This window comes from Chrysemys picta, chromosome 19 (assembly GCF_011386835.1).
Source record: "Chrysemys picta bellii isolate R12L10 chromosome 19, ASM1138683v2, whole genome shotgun sequence".
NCBI lineage: Eukaryota > Metazoa > Chordata > Testudines > Emydidae > Chrysemys > Chrysemys picta.
The window spans coordinates 1464764-1484898 of NC_088809.1; the positions used below are offsets into that span (position 1 = coordinate 1464764).

At 51.6% G+C, this 20135-nt stretch overlaps 2 protein-coding genes across 4 annotated transcripts in view; one reads left to right on the plus strand and one right to left on the minus strand.

The window, feature by feature from the left end:
• Window positions 1-3224: 3224 nt before the first annotated feature.
• On the minus strand, window positions 3225-6010 carry SDF2 (stromal cell derived factor 2). The gene is made up of 3 exons (XM_005298264.4): window positions 5789-6010; window positions 4602-4798; window positions 3225-3966 (listed from the first exon to the last, which is right to left on the minus strand). Exons 1-3 carry the CDS (start codon window positions 5952-5954, stop codon window positions 3679-3681), a joined length of 651 nt encoding a protein of 216 aa, XP_005298321.2. The 5' UTR covers window positions 5955-6010; the 3' UTR covers window positions 3225-3678.
• Window positions 6011-6071: 61 nt separating this feature from the next.
• SUPT6H (SPT6 homolog, histone chaperone and transcription elongation factor) overlaps window positions 6072-20135 on the plus strand; it is a 41176-nt gene continuing 27112 nt past the window's right edge. For 2 of the 3 annotated variants that reach the window (XM_005298262.4, XM_042858034.2), the window contains exons 1-7: window positions 6072-6208; window positions 14806-14949; window positions 16052-16210; window positions 16417-16487; window positions 16916-17111; window positions 17818-17902; window positions 18757-19030. In XM_005298262.4, the coding sequence (XP_005298319.1) occupies window positions 14844-14949; window positions 16052-16210; window positions 16417-16487; window positions 16916-17111; window positions 17818-17902; window positions 18757-19030 (891 nt within the window). In that variant the 5' untranslated portion in view covers window positions 6072-6208; window positions 14806-14843. The remainder of the gene's footprint in view (window positions 6209-14805; window positions 14950-16051; window positions 16211-16416; window positions 16488-16915; window positions 17112-17817; window positions 17903-18756; window positions 19031-20135) is intronic. The other variant, XM_005298263.4, reaches the window with a different exon arrangement.

A 20135-nucleotide genomic window follows, 5' to 3' on the forward strand; every position in this document is an offset into this window, starting at 1 on the left:
GGGGGGGGTCTCTGTGCCTGGGGCACCACCTGGGCTGTGAGCCCCAGTGCAGCTCGGCCACCTCCCTCATCATGTCACCCCCCCAGAACCCAGTGTCCCAGGAGGGAAAGACCATCCTGTGGCCCCCCTCTTGCTGTCCCGTCCAGCCCGGGCATTCACAGCACCAGGAACAAGGGTGCATGGATCCCAATTTTGCTCTGCACAGGTCCAACATTGCACCCATCACCATGGCACCCAAGCAACTATCATCATGGTGTCCTAGTGCCTATCGTACCTGAACATTCATCGTCATGGGATATGAACAGCTATTGCTAAGGTGTCTGAGCACCTGTCCCCACAGGATCTTAGCACTCTTCATGATGTCCAGGCATCTGTCACTGTGACATCTCAGTGCCCATCACCATGACATCAGAACACCCATCACCATGGCAGCAAGTCACTATGGGGTCTGAGCATAGAGCGTCTGTCCAGGACCAAGCACCCACTACCATGAGATGTAGGCACCTCTTTCACCCAAACTCAAGGTTTAATCTGATGGGACCCTACCCTTTTAAAAAGTCTGCATTTTGTGTCTGGCCAACTGTGCACTAACCCATAGTTGGAGCATGTATTCTCTCTCCACTTCATGGGAATTTGGGGCTGAAAACTGGAATCCTGCTTATTCACAGAATAGACCCAGGCTGGGGAACAGGGCAAGCTTGCTTCTCTCCCTGACCTGGAGGAACCATCTTTCAGGGAAGAAGGAAATTCAGTCCCTATTCGTAGTCCTTGGCCTCTGCTGAGGCTGCCAACCAGGTACCAATAAATGCCAATTCCACGTGTGATTTTGATGACACTGGCACCTGCCCATTGAGAACTGGGCTGAGAACTTTTCCCCAACCCCATTTCATTAAACGTCCACCAAACAATTCCGCATTTTTGATGCCAGCATGTCTCAGCTGAAGCTGAGCTACAGAATGGGGCAGGTCTGGTCCCGCAACATCCCCACCGTTTCTATTCAGTTGGAGACGCACTCTGTTATATAACTGCCTTTTCTTGGAACAGGGAGAGCGGGGAGAGAACTGGCGTAGAGGATCACTCCATTCCCTCTCTGGTGTCTAGTCGAGTTCTGCATCAGAATATTCAGAATGCCAACTGAGTTCACAGAGCAGACCAGACCAAGTAAGCAACACCCAGCTAAGAGGATGGGACAGTGGTAATGCCCTAGGAATATCAACAGCTGCCTTCAAGGACTCCGCGAAGGGCTGTTCACACTCAGTGCTTTCCACACCATGGAAGCGCCTAGAAAAGCTCCAGGGAAGTGGTCTGCAGCACTCTGTGTAACCGAAGCAAGCGGGGTTAGAGCAGCATCCTGCCTCCACCCTTCCCAGCTCTCCTTTCCCTGAGGCAATCACAGCTGGCTGTTAATGGAGGCAGGGTGTGGGGAGCCAACACAAGCTAATGCTGCTTGGAGAAATGACAGGAGGGCCTGGGCTAGAAAGTACAAAGAATATTACAGCAGGTTGCAACAGTCTGCACTTCTCCCACCCTAGAACTCCAGCCCCACAGCCAGGGTTGGGGCATGGCTTCGTGAATTGAGTGGCTGGTGAAAGCTGAGGGATCAACAGCCCTGCAGGGGGGCGGCTTCCATTCATTTCTATAAGAACAGGCCAGGGAACAGCAGGGCTATTCCCCTTCCATGCCCTGCCACCATCCCATGGGCCTCGGCCCTTTGCTGGAGGAAGCATTAGTTGGGCAGGAGGGTTGGTCAGTGTCCATGGCTCACTCACCTCTGGGCCTTTGCAGGGATTGCCCCTGAGAAGTCAATTAGAACTGGTGGAGGTGGATTTATTCTGTGGACACCCCTGCATTAGGAACTGCTCTGAGACCTACCCACAAGCCAAGAAATCACCATCCAAAGGGAATGCCTTTCAGTTTCTACTGCTCCAGGCAGCATCTGAACCAGCAACCCAGGAGTTGTTTATCCAAACTCACCTCAAAAGGTGATTTACAGCAATAGAGCTGGACTGTTTTAATTAAGAATGTGCCTGTCCATTTGAGGCACACTTCCCTGGGGTACCCGAGTCCCCCAGCTCCCGCCTGAAAGGGTGGGTGATGCTGTGGGGAGTTACAGGGTCATGGTCAAAGCAGTTCTTTTATTTTCATACATCTCTGCTGTTCCCTGGGCACTCCCTCTCTACTCATGCACAGGCAGAGGCCAGAGGGAACCTGCTTGAAAAAGCAGAAACCAAGCCCCTCACAAGCCTGCAGCAACTCGAGTGTCCATCGCAAAGGGAAAGTGGAAAGGCTAGTGCAGGACACAGAGAGTTCTTTCCCCACACATCAGAGCCTTTGGCAGTGGCAAGACTTGAGCACAAACCCACACTCTGGCTCACCCATAGCTCCAGCTGGGACAAGCGCACCCACCCGTTCACCAGAAGCATGAATTCTTTAGAGACGAGGGAATTAATTGGAGGTGGGGAAGGAATTTCCCCCCAGGTCAGATTGACAGCGGTTTTCACCTTCCTCTGCAGCATGGGCTGTGGATCACCTGTTGGGATCAACTAGGCCTAGTTCATCTAACCAATGGCTTGCCGGGGGGGGCTCGGGCATTGGTGGCAGCTTGGGCTCTGCCTGAGCAAGACAACAGCTTTAGTCTGTGAAGACCAGCCCCTCCCCAGCTGGTGCTGAACTGCCCTGACCTGTACAGGCTGGAAAGCACCGAGGAAGACATGGTCAGACTTTGGAATCCCAGAAGCTGTCGGGAGTCTCCCCTCTTAAGCCTTCAGAAACAAGCAGCCCCTGACACCCTCCGTCCCTGAGCTCAGACACGGGAGCCTTGACCACACCTGCACAAGACAGTTACACTCTCTCCTACCTGGGATTATCAACAGAACATTTTCATTCCATTTTGGATGAGCAGGCAGAACCGACAAGTGCTATTTACTGGTTTAAACCCAACTAACTATCATTCTCTTCATCTCATGCCCTGTCTCTTGCCAGCAGCAGCTGGCCACACCTCTGCTGGTGCTCAGATGACATGACACAAGTGGTCTGGGGCTTTTTTATTTCCTAAGTGCTATTAGTTTGCTTGCTGGCCTATTATTTTTTAATCTGTGCCATTCATCAGTGGATGCGTTGTGACACTTGCCCGCCCCCTGGGAGTTACTGCTGATTTCCATGCCATGGAGTAATTCCGTTGGTAAGTAAATATGAATGGGAGCAAGATAAAACATCACCCACTCTTTGACAATTGAATTCTTTTATGAGCCCAGTCCAAGTCAGCAGCTCTCTCCCCCCAGGGCACATCTGTGCATGAATGTCAGCAATCTGGAATTTACAGGGGCAGCAGGATGTCAACACAGTAGACACTCAGGGTAGTTACAATGAGAACAGACTCAGTACAAGATGATAAACACAAGCCATTAAAAGTCCCTTCTTCCTGCTTTTCCTGTGGAGGGAGAGTTTCCCTCTGCAGGGAGAAAACCAACTGCAGTAGGACCCTGCAAGAGACAGAGCCCTAAATAATACAGAGAATTAGACCCACAAGGACTAACCAGGAGACCCAGGGCTCTGCTCCTTGGCCTGTGCCAACCAGTGCAGGACTAGTCTCTCTCCAGAAGCATTTAGAGACAGACTGGTTCCTTCAGGAGCCGAACACTGTGTGGTAGAGGTACTGAGGAGCCCCAGCGCAGTCCATCATAGCTCAGCATGATAGGAGTCAGTCTTCAACAGCTCACTGGGTTTCATGAAGATCCCCTCCATCACCTTCCAGTTGTTGTTCTGGTTGGAGTAGGACATGCCATGAACTTCCTTTTGGCCATGGATAGGTCGCCCATACTGCTCCCCGGTCACAGATAGGAGCATGTCAGTAGATGAATGCTTGAACCGTACCTCGCCATCCCGCACCCAGTAGGTCCCACTGCACAGAACAGCCCAGTCATCCAGGTAGTCTCCCTCGCCATCCTCCCCAAACGCACTGACTTCCTGCAAGAACAGCAGAAGGAAACACCATTTCAATGGGCCTCTGAAAACTTCCCTGCGAGACAGAGTGAGCCACACAGAGAAGAGCTAGAACGTGGAATGATTACATTCTTGGTTCAGGTTATATATTAGCTTGAAGAAGAAACCTCCAATCTTGAGCACTGAACAGAGATTTGGGCCTTTGGATCAGAATTAAGGAGCATACTTCCATGTCCCCCTCGTCCTGAGGAATCACATCGTGTCAGATTTGCAGGACTCACACAGAGAACAGCATTCCCACTGGAAAAGGGGGCAGGGACCTGCAAGGACTTGCCTTTTCATGGCAGTGACTTATAGACAAGTCTCTCCCTGCTGCAGTCATACACACAACGCCTTTCTCCTCCCTCAGGCACACAGGACAAGGTAGCCAGTGTCACTGTCTCAGGCAAGCACCAGCCCAGTTCTCAAGCAGACAGGTCAAGATTTGTTCTGTCCAACCCCCTCAACTAAGTACTGACCACTCAGTGAGCAGAGAAGGGTGCCAAGGCTGATGCTATACTATAGACCTCTCCGCAGAGACTCTCGTCAGGCAACACCAGGGAAATAAGTGGGAGCCATGCCCGCAGAGGTCTCCACACAACTCTAACTCCAGGGATTACCTGGTTCCCTGAGAGAGGCGACGTGAAGTGATGGCTGTGCAGGTTTCGCCCTGTGTTGATGTGGGTCAGTCGGATGGACTGCCCACATTTCACAGGAGTCCCCCTCTCACACACCGTGGATGTCTTTCCCCGAACCCTCCAGTAACTGTTACTGTCGTCCACAGCAGAGACTCCCGTCACTGACTGCTGCCCACTACCTGCGTGAACAGAAAAGAAGTCAGAGAGCGTGCAACCTGCCCACAAATTCTTAAGTGCTGCAGAAGGCAAGAAACACTGGGGAAGGCTGCGGACAGACTTCGCCAAGAGCAGGAATTTGCCCATCAGGCAGTTTTAGTTCAACAAAATATTTTGACCTGCTGGGTCCCTTACAGAGTTTCCAACATAAAATGCAATCGTCAGCATGCTGTAGAGCAGCGCACAAACCAGGAACAGGACTTTTAAGAGCCACACAAACTGCCCAAGTGCAGCCACAGTACAAGAGGGGCAGGGACCCCAGGCTCCGCCAGAGAAGGAGGCAACATGCCCAGCCTTCAAAAGAACTTTGGGGTAACAAGGCTCCCCAGAAACCTGCAACAGATGCAGCTGTTCTCATAGGGTGGATGGGGGAGAACACCTATACCAAAACTATAGATTTCTGGGATGGGAGACCAGGCAGGGGACTCAGTTCCAGACCAAGCTTGGGACAATATGTAGCAATGGGGAAGGGATGGGAAGAGAAAGTGCTTCAGTCCATGGAGACAGGTCCCAGTCCAGCATGAATGCTCCAGGAGAAAGGTTTCAGAGAAGGACCTGGGAAGGGATGGGGTGGCGTAGCTGGGCTGCAGACCTGGAGATGGGACCCAGGAAAGAGTCCTGTGCGGGGAGGGTAGCTGTGGGGGATAACAGGTATCAGAGCCAGGCGACGGGACCGGAGTTGGGGGGCGGGGGTCCCAGGTGCGGGAGCCAGGCCAGGCGAGGGGACCGGGGATCGCGGGTGGGGGCCGGACCGGGGAGCTCGGGTGGGGGCCGGGCCGGGGGACCGGGGAGCTCGGGTGGGGGCCGGGCCGGGGGGAAGGGATCGTGGGTGGGGGCCGGGCGAGGGGACCGGGGATCGCGGGTGGGGGCCGGGCCGGGGGACCGGGGAGCTCGGGTGGGGGCCGGGCCGGGGGGCCGGGGAGCTCGGGTGGGGGCCGGGCCCGCCCTGTTACCGGATCCGTAGCGCACGTCGTGCGAGTGGAGCCGGACGTTGTGGCGGACGTTGAGCAGCTTCACTACGGAGCCGCAGGTGACCGGGCCGGGCTCGGAGCCCGCCGCCGCACCCAGGCCCACCACCAGTATTAGGAGCCGGGGCCCCGGGACTCGCCAGCGCCGCATCCTCGCTACCGGAACCGGAAACCCACCCAACCGGAACCATAGAGTAATGCCCTCGGAGCCTATCGTTCCACTGCCCTCTCTGCGCCTAGAGAGGCAGGATGTGCGCCCGTGAGCCGGAAGCGGAAACTTTCGGAGTGACGGTCGGACGCCCGGAGGTCGCGGCTCTTCTGCTCCCACCTATCTCCGCCGCAGCGGAGGCCTCCATTTTCCCTTCGGCCCTGAGCGGAGGCGGCGAGAGTCTCGGAGCCCAGCGGGTAAGTCCGGGCGCGGGCCCGCCCGAGGCCGGGAGTGGGGGCGCTGGCTGGGGTCTCTGGCCTGGGGGCCGGGCCCCCATCGTCCGCGGGCGTCTCTCCGCGCCCGGGAAGCGGTGGGGAGGGTCCTCCTGGGCCGCCCCTCAGACCCCCACTGCCCCGTCCCCTTCCTATGGCCCCCATCCCCCCGCCGCCGCTGCCCCTCAGACCCCCACTGCCCCATACCCCCCATGGCCCCCGCCGCCCCCATCACACCCTGCGGGCCCCCCCCCCCCGCTCCTCTCCCCCCGTCCCGTCCTTCCCCTTCCAATCTCTGCTGCCCCTCCCCCACACCTCAGCGCACTCCTCCGCGAGCCCGGGGCGCCCCGTTCCCACCGCCAGCGCGTGTGGCCGGCAACATGGGTCGCTCTTTGTACGAATGCCCCACAAACTGGTAACCCAGCCTCAGCCCGTGCAGCCTTGTGCGGGGTGAATGCTGCGCAGGTGGCAGTGCAGCAGCTCCTCGCCCCTGGGGGGAACCGCTCGGGTGTCTTGGGGTGTTTGGTTGTTAAGGGAAATGAAAAGGCCCCCGGAGCTGCAATGGTGACTCGCCTTTCCCTGGGTTAGAGGCCCGCTGCACATGGAGCTGAGAGAACCTGTTTTCCAAGGACTGGGCAACAAAATCTGAGTCATAGCTGTAAGCAAGCAATGAGGGCTTCTGCGTCAGCTTCATGCGACCTCTCTGTCCACCTTTTATTCCAAAAGATCCCAGGGCACTTCATCACTGCGCAGTAGGGTACCAACATTGCTGTGGATGGGTGTCACTCCGCCCAAAAGAGAACGGGAAACAACACCTCAGGGCCAAACCCCTCCCCTTACAAAAAGGGCCTTGTGGTCTTTAACATTAGCACAGAGGATCTGTCTCTTAAGGCTGTGGTTCTCAACCAGGGGTACGCAGAGGTCTTCCAGGGGGTACATCCAGTCATCTAGATATTTGCCAAGTTTTACAACAGGTTACATAGAATGTACTAGCGAACTCAGTACAAACTAAAATGTCATAGAGACAACAACTTGTTTATACTGCTCTATATACACTATACACTGAAATGTAACTACAATCATTATATTCCAATTGATTTATTTTATAACGATATGGTAAAAATGAGAGAGCCATTTTTCAGTAATAGTGTGGCTGTGACACTTTAGTGGTTTTTGTCTGATTTTGTAAGCAAGTAGTTTTTAAGTGAGGTGAAACTTGGGGGTACACAAGACAAATCAGACTCCTGAAAGGGATACAGTAGTCTGGAAAGGTTGAGAGCCACTGTTTTCCAGAATTACCCTAAGGGATCCACAGAGTAACCCTGTGTTACTGACCTTACCTTTGGAAGGATACAGAGTTGAGTTGCCCTTGTTCTGATTTGAACCTTTGGTTCCAGAGAGTCTAGGTATTTTAAAACCTGCTGCTTAAACCTTTGGACTGTTCCCTGCAGGAGCTTCATGCAACCTCTTTGTACACCTTTCATCACAATGGATCCCATGGCACTTCAGCACTGCGCCGTAGGGTACCACCATTGGGGTGAATGGATCCCCAAATAATACCCTGAGTTGCTGAGCACTACTGAGTGTCTCCTTCCTATTCTGTTGCTTGGATATTTGTAGTTACAAATAGCTAGTTTTCAAAAGACATTAAAAATTCCACTGATTATAACAAATACACCTCTAGCCCGATATAACACGAATTCGGCTATAACGTGGTAAAGCAGTGCTCGGGGGGGGGGGCAGGGCTGCGCACTCCGGCGGATCAAAGCAAGTTCAATATAACACGGTTTCACCTATAACGCGGTAAGATTTTTTGGTTCCCAAGGACAGCGTTGTATCGAGATAGAGGTGTAAGTAAAATTTGACTACCCTCAGAACCCACAATGGTACAATTAGGTAATAGTCCAAAGGTTGTCAGTGACTTGGAAGGACCCATTGATAATACAGGTACTACTACCAGCCAGATGTGTGATAGCTTGTTTTTGGAAAAGGACCAATCCCCCAACATTAGTGTCTTAGAGAAACAAGGAATACAGTATTGCAATGGGGAAATGACAGCCTTGTGTTAGGATCAAGCAAATTTTACAGTGTATGGTTACTGTTTATGGAGTCTGAACAGCATAAATATCCAGATAACACTACGAGTTTGGTCAAACAAATGAGTCTTTTGAAGGTAATCAATACCAGGAAATAGGCAGAAGTGGAGGAGAGCCAGGGGACCCATACAAGGGACGCATACAGCAGCTGGGTATGCTATACATGGTTCATAGAAAGAAAAATAACAGAAAAAGGGGACATTTCTGGACCACCTCACACTGGAAGTAAGAGTCACTGTTCATATTTGGATAATATGTGCTGTGGACTATGGTCTAAAATGGTATTCATGTTGTTGCTGGGTACAGGTCTGAGGCCCCCCGCCCTCTTGAATAAAGTGGAATTTGAATGTGAGCTGGGAGTTCTGAATAAGATTTATCATACTTGTGTGGCAATATGAATTTACTAGGTCAGTGTTAATAGGGATCTGTATAATTTAAATAATTATATCTTTTCAGTTCAGGTATGTTGATGACAAAATATCTGTTTAAACTACTGACTGACTCTCTGAAAATCATAAGCTGCTTTAGGAGAAGTGCCTTTTATTTTTTTTAACCTGATGAGGTGATGTGAAGCAGGAGACACCCAGATGGAGTTTGGCCTGGCAGTTGCCTGTAGTGGGTTATAGGCAATTGCCAGTTGACTATCAGGATGAAATTTCTGCTGTCGCTAGATTTTGTTGGAATAATATTGTGGTGTTTGTTTCCAGAGGCTAGAGCCAGCCTGAGTGGCAGAGTGCTATTTGTGATTTCACTCTTGGATTTCCTGGCATTGCAGTGTATGAAGGGTGGAGTGGTGGCAGGGTCATTTCAATTTTGTAATAAAGACAAAGAATTGGAAAATCTAAACTAGAAATTTGTACTGGTGTTTGGGTAGAGACTGAAGGCCCCGTAGTGGTAGGCACTATACACACCCACTGAGATGTGATCCCTGCACTGAGCTGCTTCCAGTCACAATAGACACAGGGTGGGATTAACAGATAGAGATCCACATTCCAATTTAAAAAGAACAGGAGTACTTGTGGCACCTTAGAGACTAACACATTTATTTCAGCATAAGCTTTCATGGGCTGCAGCTCACTTCTTCAGATGTATTTAAATAAATTTAAATAAATCTTGTTTGATTTTGAGCATCCCCCTGCAGTTAATTGCTCTTGAAGGGTATTTTTGTCCAAGGTGCTGGTCTGAATGTGTCATGGTGCTTCAGTGTGATGTCTTTCATAGGGTTTAAGGCTAGAAGTGACCATTGTGACCAGCTGTTAGTCCAGGATTTGTCAATCTTTTAAAGGGACTCCCTTTAGTGCCATCTTGTGGAGCTGCATGTACACACATGCCCTTAAACGATCCAAGCAGGAGTTTGGGTGGATTTTCTGGTAGCTGTTTAAATCCAGTGACTAGGGCATATCTCTTCCTTGTGAGTCTGAGTGGTGAGTTATGCCCCACCATGTACTCTGGCATTATTTTTCTTTCCCGAAGCCTAGATTGGCTGTTTCTGTAATGGAGTGGCTTCTGGCCAAGAGGAGTGTTGTCGTTTGGGGGAAGGAGGCATCATCTTCGCTATGCAAATACCGAAGGTCATTCTCCCCCTCCCCCCCCCCCACACACGTCACAGCCCCCATCCTCCAGGCAGAGGAGGTGTAGCTGAGATGTTCCCTGGGACCTCTTGCCTCTACTGCTTTGCTCACCCAGAACAAGGCACTGTGAAGTGAGAGAAAATGCCAGTGTGCTGATATCTGTGCCTGTAACACTCTGACTCTCTGCAGCGACTCACTGATCACAATATTGATATATTTTTTGTCCCTGGGTTAACTTCTGCAAAAACATTTATGTACAGTATTTGCAGAGCTGTGTCTGCCACAGCACTCATGTTCATGTGTGTTTTGTTAAGCAACTAGTAGACTGCTGGGTTGATTGCATTAGTGGCTGTCTTGTACAGGTGTTTCAGCGCTTAAAGCAGCAATGCCAGAGCGACTCGGCCAGGCCAAATGCAGCTCCTGGCTTCCTTCGCCTAAACAGAGATGTAACCCACAGCATGTGATAATCTGTCTTGAGCTGAGTGGCCTGATTGTAGTTAGCGAGACCTGTAATCTCTGCATTGAAGGCAAGGGTAGCTGCTATCTGCTTTGTTTTATTCCAGTTAAGGGCAACTTGTGGGTTTTGGAAAGTTGTCAGGATGGCCTTGGTCTGAGCAGAGTATGAATGCCCCTGGCCCAGCCTTGTATTGCTTTATGATGAGAGAAGGGCGGGTTCCGTGTGCATGTCTCAAGGCAGGGGACTGGCGTTTTCCATCACCAGCTGTCTAACATCACAGTGCTGCAAAGTGCTGTTTCAAACCCTCAGTAAGAAGTGACCTAACTGATATTCGCAAACTGCCTAGGCAGCGGGGCTTTGGAGCTGTGCTCCGGCTCCGCTCCAGGCAAAAACTTACTGCTCCGGAGCTGCTCCACGCTCCAGTTCTGGGCTCCGCTCCAGTTCTGGGCTCCACTCCAAAGCCCTGCTAGGCAGGGTGTTAAAGTAACCAAATGTGTTTGCTGAAATAAAAGACAGGAAGAATTAACCTATATTCAGTGCTAAGGAAAGTCATATTGACGTCTCACTATGGTATCACAGGCATAAAGGTAACTTCAATCTCAAGACTCATGCACCCAGCAGATTACTGGTACACCACAAACAGTGACTTTAAATAAATGATCAGGTTTAGTCTCACACCTCCACACACACTAGCCACGTATTTCTGTACTCGGTTACCTTGCTGCATTCCTGTTACCTTTAGCCAGTTCACATAACTCCTTACCAAATGTACGATGTCATTGGTTTCAGGTGCTGTGAGTGCTTTTTGCGGCAAGGGAGGCCTGCAGTAAAGATAATTAGCCTCAGGAGTGTCCACAGATGTAATTGTGGGGCTGAGAGGCCTGTCCCTGTGTCGGGTTAGATGCAGTTTCGCACATTTTCCCAGGGTTCTCTAGGATTTCAACATTCCCCAACAACAGGCAACTCTGTGCCACCCAGTCTCCAGCAGTCATTCTCTGAGACTCCCGGTTGCCATTTGACATGGCGTCCAATGGGATTTCAGCGCTAGAATTCGAACGAATTTCTATACTCAACGCAGAGTGCAGGATGTACTGTTAGTATAGATCTGATTCCACATCTCCATGGCAATAGCCATGCTCAGTTCTTGTTCCCATGCTAATTAATCTCTGCTTGCTGCCATTCACACTGTTTTTAGAGTGGATGATGCTGGAGCTGGAAATGGCCAAATGTCTCGAAATGCGTGGCTGTTTTGGACGAGTGCATCCAGTAAATGAGCTCCTACTTCTCAGTTGTGCTTCTGCTCACTAGACAAGCTGGAATGGAAACGTGCCCAAGGGGGTGATGTGTCTGGAAGCTGCTGGAACGTGCAGTGAGGAGAACTTGGGCTCAGAATGAAAAGTTAGAACAGACAAGGTTGTGGCATGCTGGGGAGTTGAGGGGGGCAATTCTGCCATCTTTGCAGCTGTCTTAAAAGGATGAATTATGGGCAGAGAGGGTGAGGCTGTTCTACTTAGAAACTCAAATGTGTAAAAGCCGTTCAGCCTGCTGTTGGTTGTTTTTATAATTGTATTTCAAGAGGCACTTATGAGCAGATACACAGGAGAACTGTTTGTGGTTGGTTGATACACACCTACATGCAGAAGTAGGGATGTCAGTAATGTAATGATACATGATATGGCTGTACTACAGTGTTACACAGTTCGGCTGAGGTAGTTGGTGCCATAGCCATGTACAAAAGCATATTTAGATGTTTGTGGCCTTACCATCTGGGAGAGCGGCTCAAGCAGATATGGTAGGGATTGTGTGTGTCATTGCTAGACATGCAGATGCTGGGGAGGAGATATTCTGTACAGGTATCAGTATATGGGTGACAGGCTGATGACTGGCCAGGAGGTGGAGTGATGTCATTCTAGCCCAGGGCTGTTACTATTTGTCCAGGTCTCTAGTGTTGTAGAGGGAGTGCTGGCTAGAGCCCCGGAGTGCCCAGATAGCTTTGGGACTGTGGAATCTGAGCTGTGAGCTGCTCATCTCTTTAATGTCATGTTTTTTCTTTACCATATCTCTGTTGTGAGATTTCCTTTTGTGAGACATAAGCTGATGCATTTCCTTGCAGCTTTTAATACGTGTGAAGGTTTGGGCAGGACCGCTAGGGATAGCCTAGGTCAGGGGCAGCCAACCTGAGCCTGAGAAGGAGCCAGAATTTACCAATGTACATTGCCAAAGAGCCACAGTAATACGTCAGCAGCCCCCCATCAGCTTCTCCCAGCGCCTCCCACCTGCCGGCAGCCCCACCAATCAGCGCCTCCCCAGCCATCCCCGCACCTTCCAATCAGCTGTTTTGTGGCATGCAGGAGGCTCGGAGGGAGTGGGGGAGGAGCAAGGGCATAGCAGGCTATGGGGAAAGAGTGGAATGGGGGCAGAGCCAGGGGTTGAGCAGTGAGCACACACACACCCCCCCCGGCACATTGGAAAGTTGGCGCCTGTAGCTCCAGCCCCCCCGTGTCGAAGCCTATACAAGGAGCCGCATATTAACTTCTGAAGAGCCGCATGGGGCTCTGGAGCCACAGACTGGCCACTCCTAGCCTAGGTCATGTTTTTATGGAGGCGAAGGCCCAAGATTTGCTGTAAGCAGCCATGTTTGTGCAATCTGAATGTCTAGACCTGGGGGCAGCCCCGGGAGCTAGATGGGGATGTGGCTTGCTCATATCCCAAGCCAACAAAGTCAGATTATTTTGTGTGTGATTGTCTTCCACTGGCTGTGTGAGCGTTCTGGAATTTGTTTGTCCAGGTGTCGTTCCCTAGGGGGCCATGGAATTCTGCTTCTCATCGTTTTTTACATGTATGCATCATATCTACTTCAACGCTGGGTTTGGAGATTAGTGCTTTAGATCTGCCTCTTCATCTAACTTGGGGTGGCCAACCTGGGGCTCCGGAGCCACACACGGCTCTTCAGAGGTTAATATGCGGCTCCTTGTACAGGCACCGACTCCGGGGCTGGAGCTACAGGCCCCAACTTTCCAATGTGCTGCTCTGCCACAGGCCCTCCCCCCACTCCACCCCTTCACGCTCCCCCCCCCCCCCCAGCCTGCCATCCCTCGCTCCTCCCCCGCCAAACCTCCTGCACCCCATGAAACAGCTGATTGGGAGGTATGGGGAGGGAGAGGGAGGCACTGATCAGTGGCGCTGCCGGTGGGTGGGACGGGGGGGCAGAGCTGATGGGGGGCTGCTGACGTATTACTGTGGCTCTTTGGCAATGTACATTGTTAAATTCTGGCTCCTTCTCAGGCCAAGGTTGGCCACCCCTTCTCGACCCATCTCCAGAGGCAGTGTCTGGTCTGCTTCCACGCCAGGGTGCTAGCTGGAAGAATTGTCAAAGGGCTCTGTTGTCTCAGGGTTACTTTTGGAAGCAGAGTCAATTGGGAATGATGGTGAGTTGTAAAGCCACAAGTTCAAAGGAAACGAAAATAGTAAATCCAAACCACCACCACGGACATGTGGTTTGCCCCTGTGCTGACCTTGACTCTCCGGTTGCTTCCAGAAGCCACATTCTCATGCAGTCAAAGGGTCTGGATCCTGGAAACAAACCTTAAAAGTCCTCGTCTAGTGCCTTCATTTCGATCCTACCAGTGAGTCTCTTACTGTTCTTTGGTAATCCGTAAACATTCTAATCCAGAGCAGGGTTATTGTGATGCTGTGTAACTGTCACGCTTTGTCACATCCAGGCTCCTGGAGCATTCTGTCCTCTGAGGCCCTCTCCTGTAGTAAGTTTGCCATCTTTGGCTCCTGGAGCTCTGTGAACAATGTTCTGCCTTGTTTTTCTAGGCTGGTAAGCAGCCAGTCAGCAATATATCCTATCAGGCTTCTCTAGCTTTTATTTCATTAGCGGAGTGCGACATTTAATCATGTTAAAACCTTAATTGAGGTTGTATATCTCCTAGGTTTCTGGGCAGCGATCAAGTGGTGCTGCTTTTCTGGATGAGACAGGAGCTCAGCTCTGAAATGATGACAGAGTCCTGTGGCACCTTATAGACTAACAGACATATTGGAGCATGAGCTTTCGTGGGTGAATACGAAGTATGACGAAGTGGGTATTCACCCACGAAAGCTTATACTCCAATACGTCTGTTAGTCTATAAGGTGCCACAGGACTCTGTCGCTTTTTACAGATCCAGACTAACACGGCTACCCCTCTGATACTCTGTAATGATGGTTGCTCCTATGACCTGGCTGCTCGCTCAGACCAGGTTAAAAGCCTCTAGAAGCTCTCGGCTGCTGTCTGATTTGCATAATCCTTTGCAACTGGTGTGTTCATGCAGGATGGATTATGGGTAATTCAGGGGGCTTCATAAATGGTTTGAAATCCTGTTGCCTTAACTCTCTCCCTGTATTTGCGACTCTTCGGAGTACATTGGTTTTTGCTTCCTTGGCTGGTTGTAAGTGGGATTTCATGTTTGCCAGGTAGTTCTCTGTGGAGCGGGGTGTGAGAAGCCGGAGCCATGTCTGATTTTGTGGAGAGCGAGGCTGAGGAGTCGGAGGAGGAATACAACGATGATGGGGAGGTTGTTCCGAGAGCAAACAAGAAGTTTGTAGAAGAGGAAGATGGTGAGTTTGCTCGTCTGTCACCAGGCCCATCTGCTTCAGCGCTCTCAGCATGCCCTGAACAGTCATGGCGGCTCTTCCATCTTTCAGTGATTAGCAACGGTTCCTTCTCATCACTGCGGGGCGGAGGGTTTGGTGGTGAACTGTAACCTGCCACCAGGCCGTATAAGGCAGCACTCTCCTGAGAAACAGACACACAAGTGCGTCCCCTGCTGACTGGGAAAGCTTGTCTCCATGGAGAAAACTGCCAGTAGAACTCGACTGGTATAAACACACCACTGTACTTATCCTGGCATACCTCCCCACAGGGACGTGCTCAGTCTGTCGTAAGCGTGGCCACACGTGGCGTTATGCCGGTATAGTTCTGTCGGTAAACGTCCCCGGGTAGATAAGCCCTTAGTGCATTTTTGTGTAAAGGATTTGATCCCTAGTTATTCAGTTTAGCATCCTGTATCTGTGGGGAACACATGACAAAGCCATGGCATAATGAGCAGAGGAGAGGGCAGGCTCTAGGCAGTCCCACAGAATGTTTTAGTGTCTTTCTTCCTCAAAGCACTTGGAAGTGTATTTTCTAATATACCAAATCACCTGCCATCAACATCTCGAACCACCTGATGCTACCCAGTAAAGCAAAGGAATTCACACACGCAGCCCCCCATTCCCTCTGCAGAGACCGCTCCAGTGAGCAGGCTTTGGAACCAGCTGGGAGGGTCTATGAACTTGGGCTTTGTTTGAGGGGAAGAGCGGGGGGTTCCAGAGTCTCTGGCCTTCTGCTCATTGCAGCCTGCCTCCACTGTTCAGACGGACAGAGCTAGGGTAACCCAGCTGCCTGCTGGAGATGAATATTAACTTCAACGCCACAAAATTGTTTCAGCAATGAGACCTCCTTGTAATGCTGTTCTCAATGCAGACGGAGCCCGGTAAGGCTGCTGAAATGCTGGGCTTTTGACTTGGGCAGGAGTCCGCTTTGAGTGCGGGTTGAAAGTTTGAATTCTGTGACGCCCCCAACCGATAAGCTGAGAGAGGAGCTCATTGCAAATAACCTAGAATAGTCTCGGTAAAGTGTCCTGAGCCTCTCTGAAACTTGTATTACTGCCCATCTCAGATGAAGAGGAGGAGGAGGAGAATCTTGATGATCAAGATGAGCAGGGGAACCTAAAGGGATTCATTAATGATGATGATGATGAGGAAGAGGAGGAGGAGGAAGAGGCAAGCGACTCTGGCGATTCGGAGGACGATGTCGGCCACAAAAAGAGAAAACGCAGTAAGTTGTGTAAGCTGGGCTCTGCGGCAGGCAGTGTGGTGCAGTACACACACACCTGCCCTGTTTGAGCTGCAGAGTGGGGAACAGGGGCTTCTCCTGGCCCTCCCAGGGTCTGATGCCTGAGCAGTAATGGGGCTAGCTCAATCTCTGTGCTGTGCACTGACCAGTAGGGGGGAGTGTAACCTGTCCCTGCTCTCTCCTGCCAGCTTTCGATGACCGTCTGGAGGATGATGATTTTGACCTCATTGAAGAGAACTTGGGTGTCAAAGTCAAAAGAGTGAGTTCTTTTTTCATGCCAGTATTTTGCATGGTGAGCTGGGACCTGGGCTTGGGTTAGTAAGTGAGAGGGGGAAGGTGGGGATGGAAAGTTGAGCCCAGCATGGGTGTGTTATGTGCATTGCTGTATGAGCACTTCTGTAGTGTGGAAGTCAAGGACAGCCGTGGAGGCCAGGCCTTCAGTTCTCCCAGCCCGAGGGTGAGAGCTGGGGTGCTGGGAAGGTAAAGTTGTGGCCCTCAGAATGATAGGCAGGGCTTTACCCAGCTCTGGGGAGGCCCTGCACACCTGATGGACTGCACTGGTGCTCCCCGTGGTTGGCATACGTTGCCGTGGGGTAGGGAGTGTTCGGAAGGGCTCTGGTAGAGAACATGCTGCATTTATGTGGTGTCTGTGATGACAAGGACCTTATGATTACTTTACTCTTGTAGCAAAAATTCAGGCGTGTGCGAAAAATGTCAGATGATGAGGATGATGAAGAGGAGGATTATGGGAAGGAGGAACACGAGAAGGAAGCCATTGCTGAAGAAATCTTCCAGGATGGGGAAGGGGAAGAGGGGGGCGAGGCTGTCGATGCTCCCATAGCTCCTCCAGAAGAGGAGGAAGAGGACGAGGAAGATGAATCTGGTAGGCATCAGTGGCCTATTGCTTCGAGTGCTTTCTCTCCCTGCACTTCGGGCCTTGTGCATATGAAGCTTTGTCTGTGCCCAGTATTTAGGAGGAGGAACTGATTGCTCCCAGGGTGGGAGTGAACTCGCTGCTGTTCATGCTCCGCACCCACCTCCCAGACCAAGTGTACAGCCACGGGGTACACATGTGGCCAGGCTGTGGCTAGGGAAGAGAATTGCTTAGAGTTGCTGTTCTTCTGGCCTCACTTGCCCCCAGAATGGTGGTAGTGACAGCCCCAAATGAAGGGAGCAGAGTACCTGTCTCTGGGCATTTGATAGCACAACTTCTGAGCCATTAGGCCCTGCTGCTGCCGGAAGTCCTCCCTCAGGCAGCAGCCCAACATCACTGGCCAGCGGGAGGGGATGGACTGCAAGTATTCCTTCCATTTAACCCAGTGTCTGATAGCCCCCCAGTGAGGCTTTTTGTGGTTGTGGTGGCTTTGCCTTACAAAGCTCTCTTAATCTTTGGGAATGTGAGCTTAGCACTGGCTGATCCCTGGAGCTCTAGGGGTTAGAACTTCCCGGCAGGCAACTGGATGGTATGGGTGGCTTGGCTAGGTTAGCACCCAGCAATAGCTGAAACCTGTAGCAAAGGCTTGTCTATGTGGCCGCCTGGGTACGCGCTAGCAGAGCTCTGAATAACCTAAACCCCGTTCTGTGTCCAGACATTGACGACTTCATTGTGGATGATGATGGGCAACCTCTGAAGAAGCCAAAGTGGCGGAAGAAGCTCCCTGGCTACACAGATGCGTAAGTAGAAGCAGAGGTTTGTGGGGAGGCTACTCTGTTTCCTCAGCCCTCTCAACGGCAGTTTGGCCAATTCCTCCCTATCCCCTTGTTGTCACATTGGGACCCTCCTAGGGAAACCAAGCTAAGATGAAATCCAGAAGTCCAAGTCCATAGCTTGTGACTCTCTGAAGTGCCAAATCTCCCCTCCCTTGTAGAAGATTGCCCCTTTCTTGCAAGGACACCGACCAGTCCTTTAGCAGGGGCATCCCCATGCCTCTCTGAGCCAGGCCCATACTTTATCTGCATCCTCTGTCCAAACTGGTACCTCGGGAGTGCCGTTCCTATTCACTTCACCCAGTGCTGGGGCGAGGCACTCCCTCTCCCTGTCACTTTCCCAGTTCCCGCTGAGAGCACAGGTGTCATTCTGGGCCTGAAGGCTCTGCTCTCGGGATAGTGCTGCTGAGAGTACCAGTTGTTTAGCTGGTCTGGAGAAAGTGTTAGGTTCCTCTGCTCTGGGCAGACTTGTTATTTCCCTGCTTCCTGAAAAGGGCATTGGGGGAAACTCCTGGTAAATGAGAAGGCCCTGCCATCGGGCCCTGACCATCACAGAACAGTGCTGTAGTGCCCAGACTTTTCCTGGGAGGGGCAAGGTTTTGGGAGCAAGTTAATTGGAAATTGATTAGATACCTCTTCTTTCTGCACAAAGCAGCACGTGCTGTGAGTGAAGCTTCATGAGCTATGTAAACATCCAACCCATTCCCTGCCATGCTCGACTTGAAGCTGTGAACCGTGAACACAGGTGCCTGGGTACGCACACCCAGCGAGAAGGGTTTTCAGGGAACTTGGGGGTTAATGAAGCTTTGTCTCTCCTCCAGCGCTTTGCAAGAGGCTCAGGAGATCTTCGGAGTGGACTTTGACTATGATGAATTTGAGAAGTACAATGAGTATGATGAGGAGCTGGAGGAGGAATATGAGTACGAGGATGAGGAGGCCGAAGGGGAGATCCGCGTCCGACCCAAAAAGACTGCCAAGAAGCGCGTCAGTCGACGAAGCATCTTTGAGATGTACGAGCCCAGTGAGCTGGAGAGCAGTCACCTGACAGACCAGGACAATGAGATCCGCGTGACCGACATGCCAGAGAGGTTCCAGGTGAGGGGGGCCGTGCTGCTGAGAGGGCCTCCTGGCCGCCAGCGAGAGCAGAGGGAGAGCTGATGGTCTGTAGTGCAGCTCTTTGGGGGTGTGGGCTAGGATCCTGGTTCCCTTCTGCCCATGTGCTGGTGCTGAAAAGGCAGGACGGGAACTGCAGTGGGTTTCCCGTTGGCCACTGGATGTCTGTGTTGCCAACGTGGGTGTGAAGTACAGTTCCCCAGCTGCCAGCCAGCTTTGCCCAGCTCTCCCTGGTGCTGGATCCCATCCATTACAGCTCTTCACCATGAGAATGGAGATTGAAAAGGGGAGAGAGAGCTTGCTAGGACTTTCCAGCCTTGTCTGTACCCCAGCCTAACTAATGCAGGACGTTTCCCACAAGACGTTTTCTAGTGCTTAATATAACCTCCTCTTCAATGACCCTAGCGATTGGCGCTTTCGCTACGTCCTGCCGTGGGTGTTCCCCAGCCTGACATATTTCGCACTTGGGATTTTTCCTGAGAGTCAGACTCAATTTTCCCTCTTTTAATTTCATCCTGTTGCCCTTAGCCCTGACCCCCTTGAAACCTTCAAAGTTCTCTGCCCTCCCCCAGCCCCTGAACCCTTGGCAGACATTTGAACCCACCCTCCTGGGAATGAAATGCGTGAAGCAGCTCTGGACCTTTTTCTTTTAAATATTGAATTTGAATTGGTTGTTTTTTTCTTCAAATCTATGGGCCATGCACATGGGAGTGCCACGTTCTTCTTGGGGGAAGAGCCGTGGGGCCTAGGCAGACTTGTCGTGCCCTGCTACACTGTCACGTGACAGGTGGAGCAAGCCCAGGGATAGACGAGGTGGGGGAGATGAAATGCTGAGAGAGACAAGACTCTGATGGCACAGTCACTGGTGCTCTGTGTGGCTCCTGCAGGGATAGTGCTGATGTGGCAGGGCTAGACCCAAGGGGTGCAGAGCGATTGGTGTAGAAGAGGCCATGGCACAAGTGGTTTGGGAGCCTCTGGTTTGACTGGCAGTGTCACTTGTGCACCCCTTGCCGAATTTTCTGCCAGTGATTCCTAAAAAAACGAGCTGATGGTGACCTAGCATGAAGCTGGGCACAGGTAGGTCCCG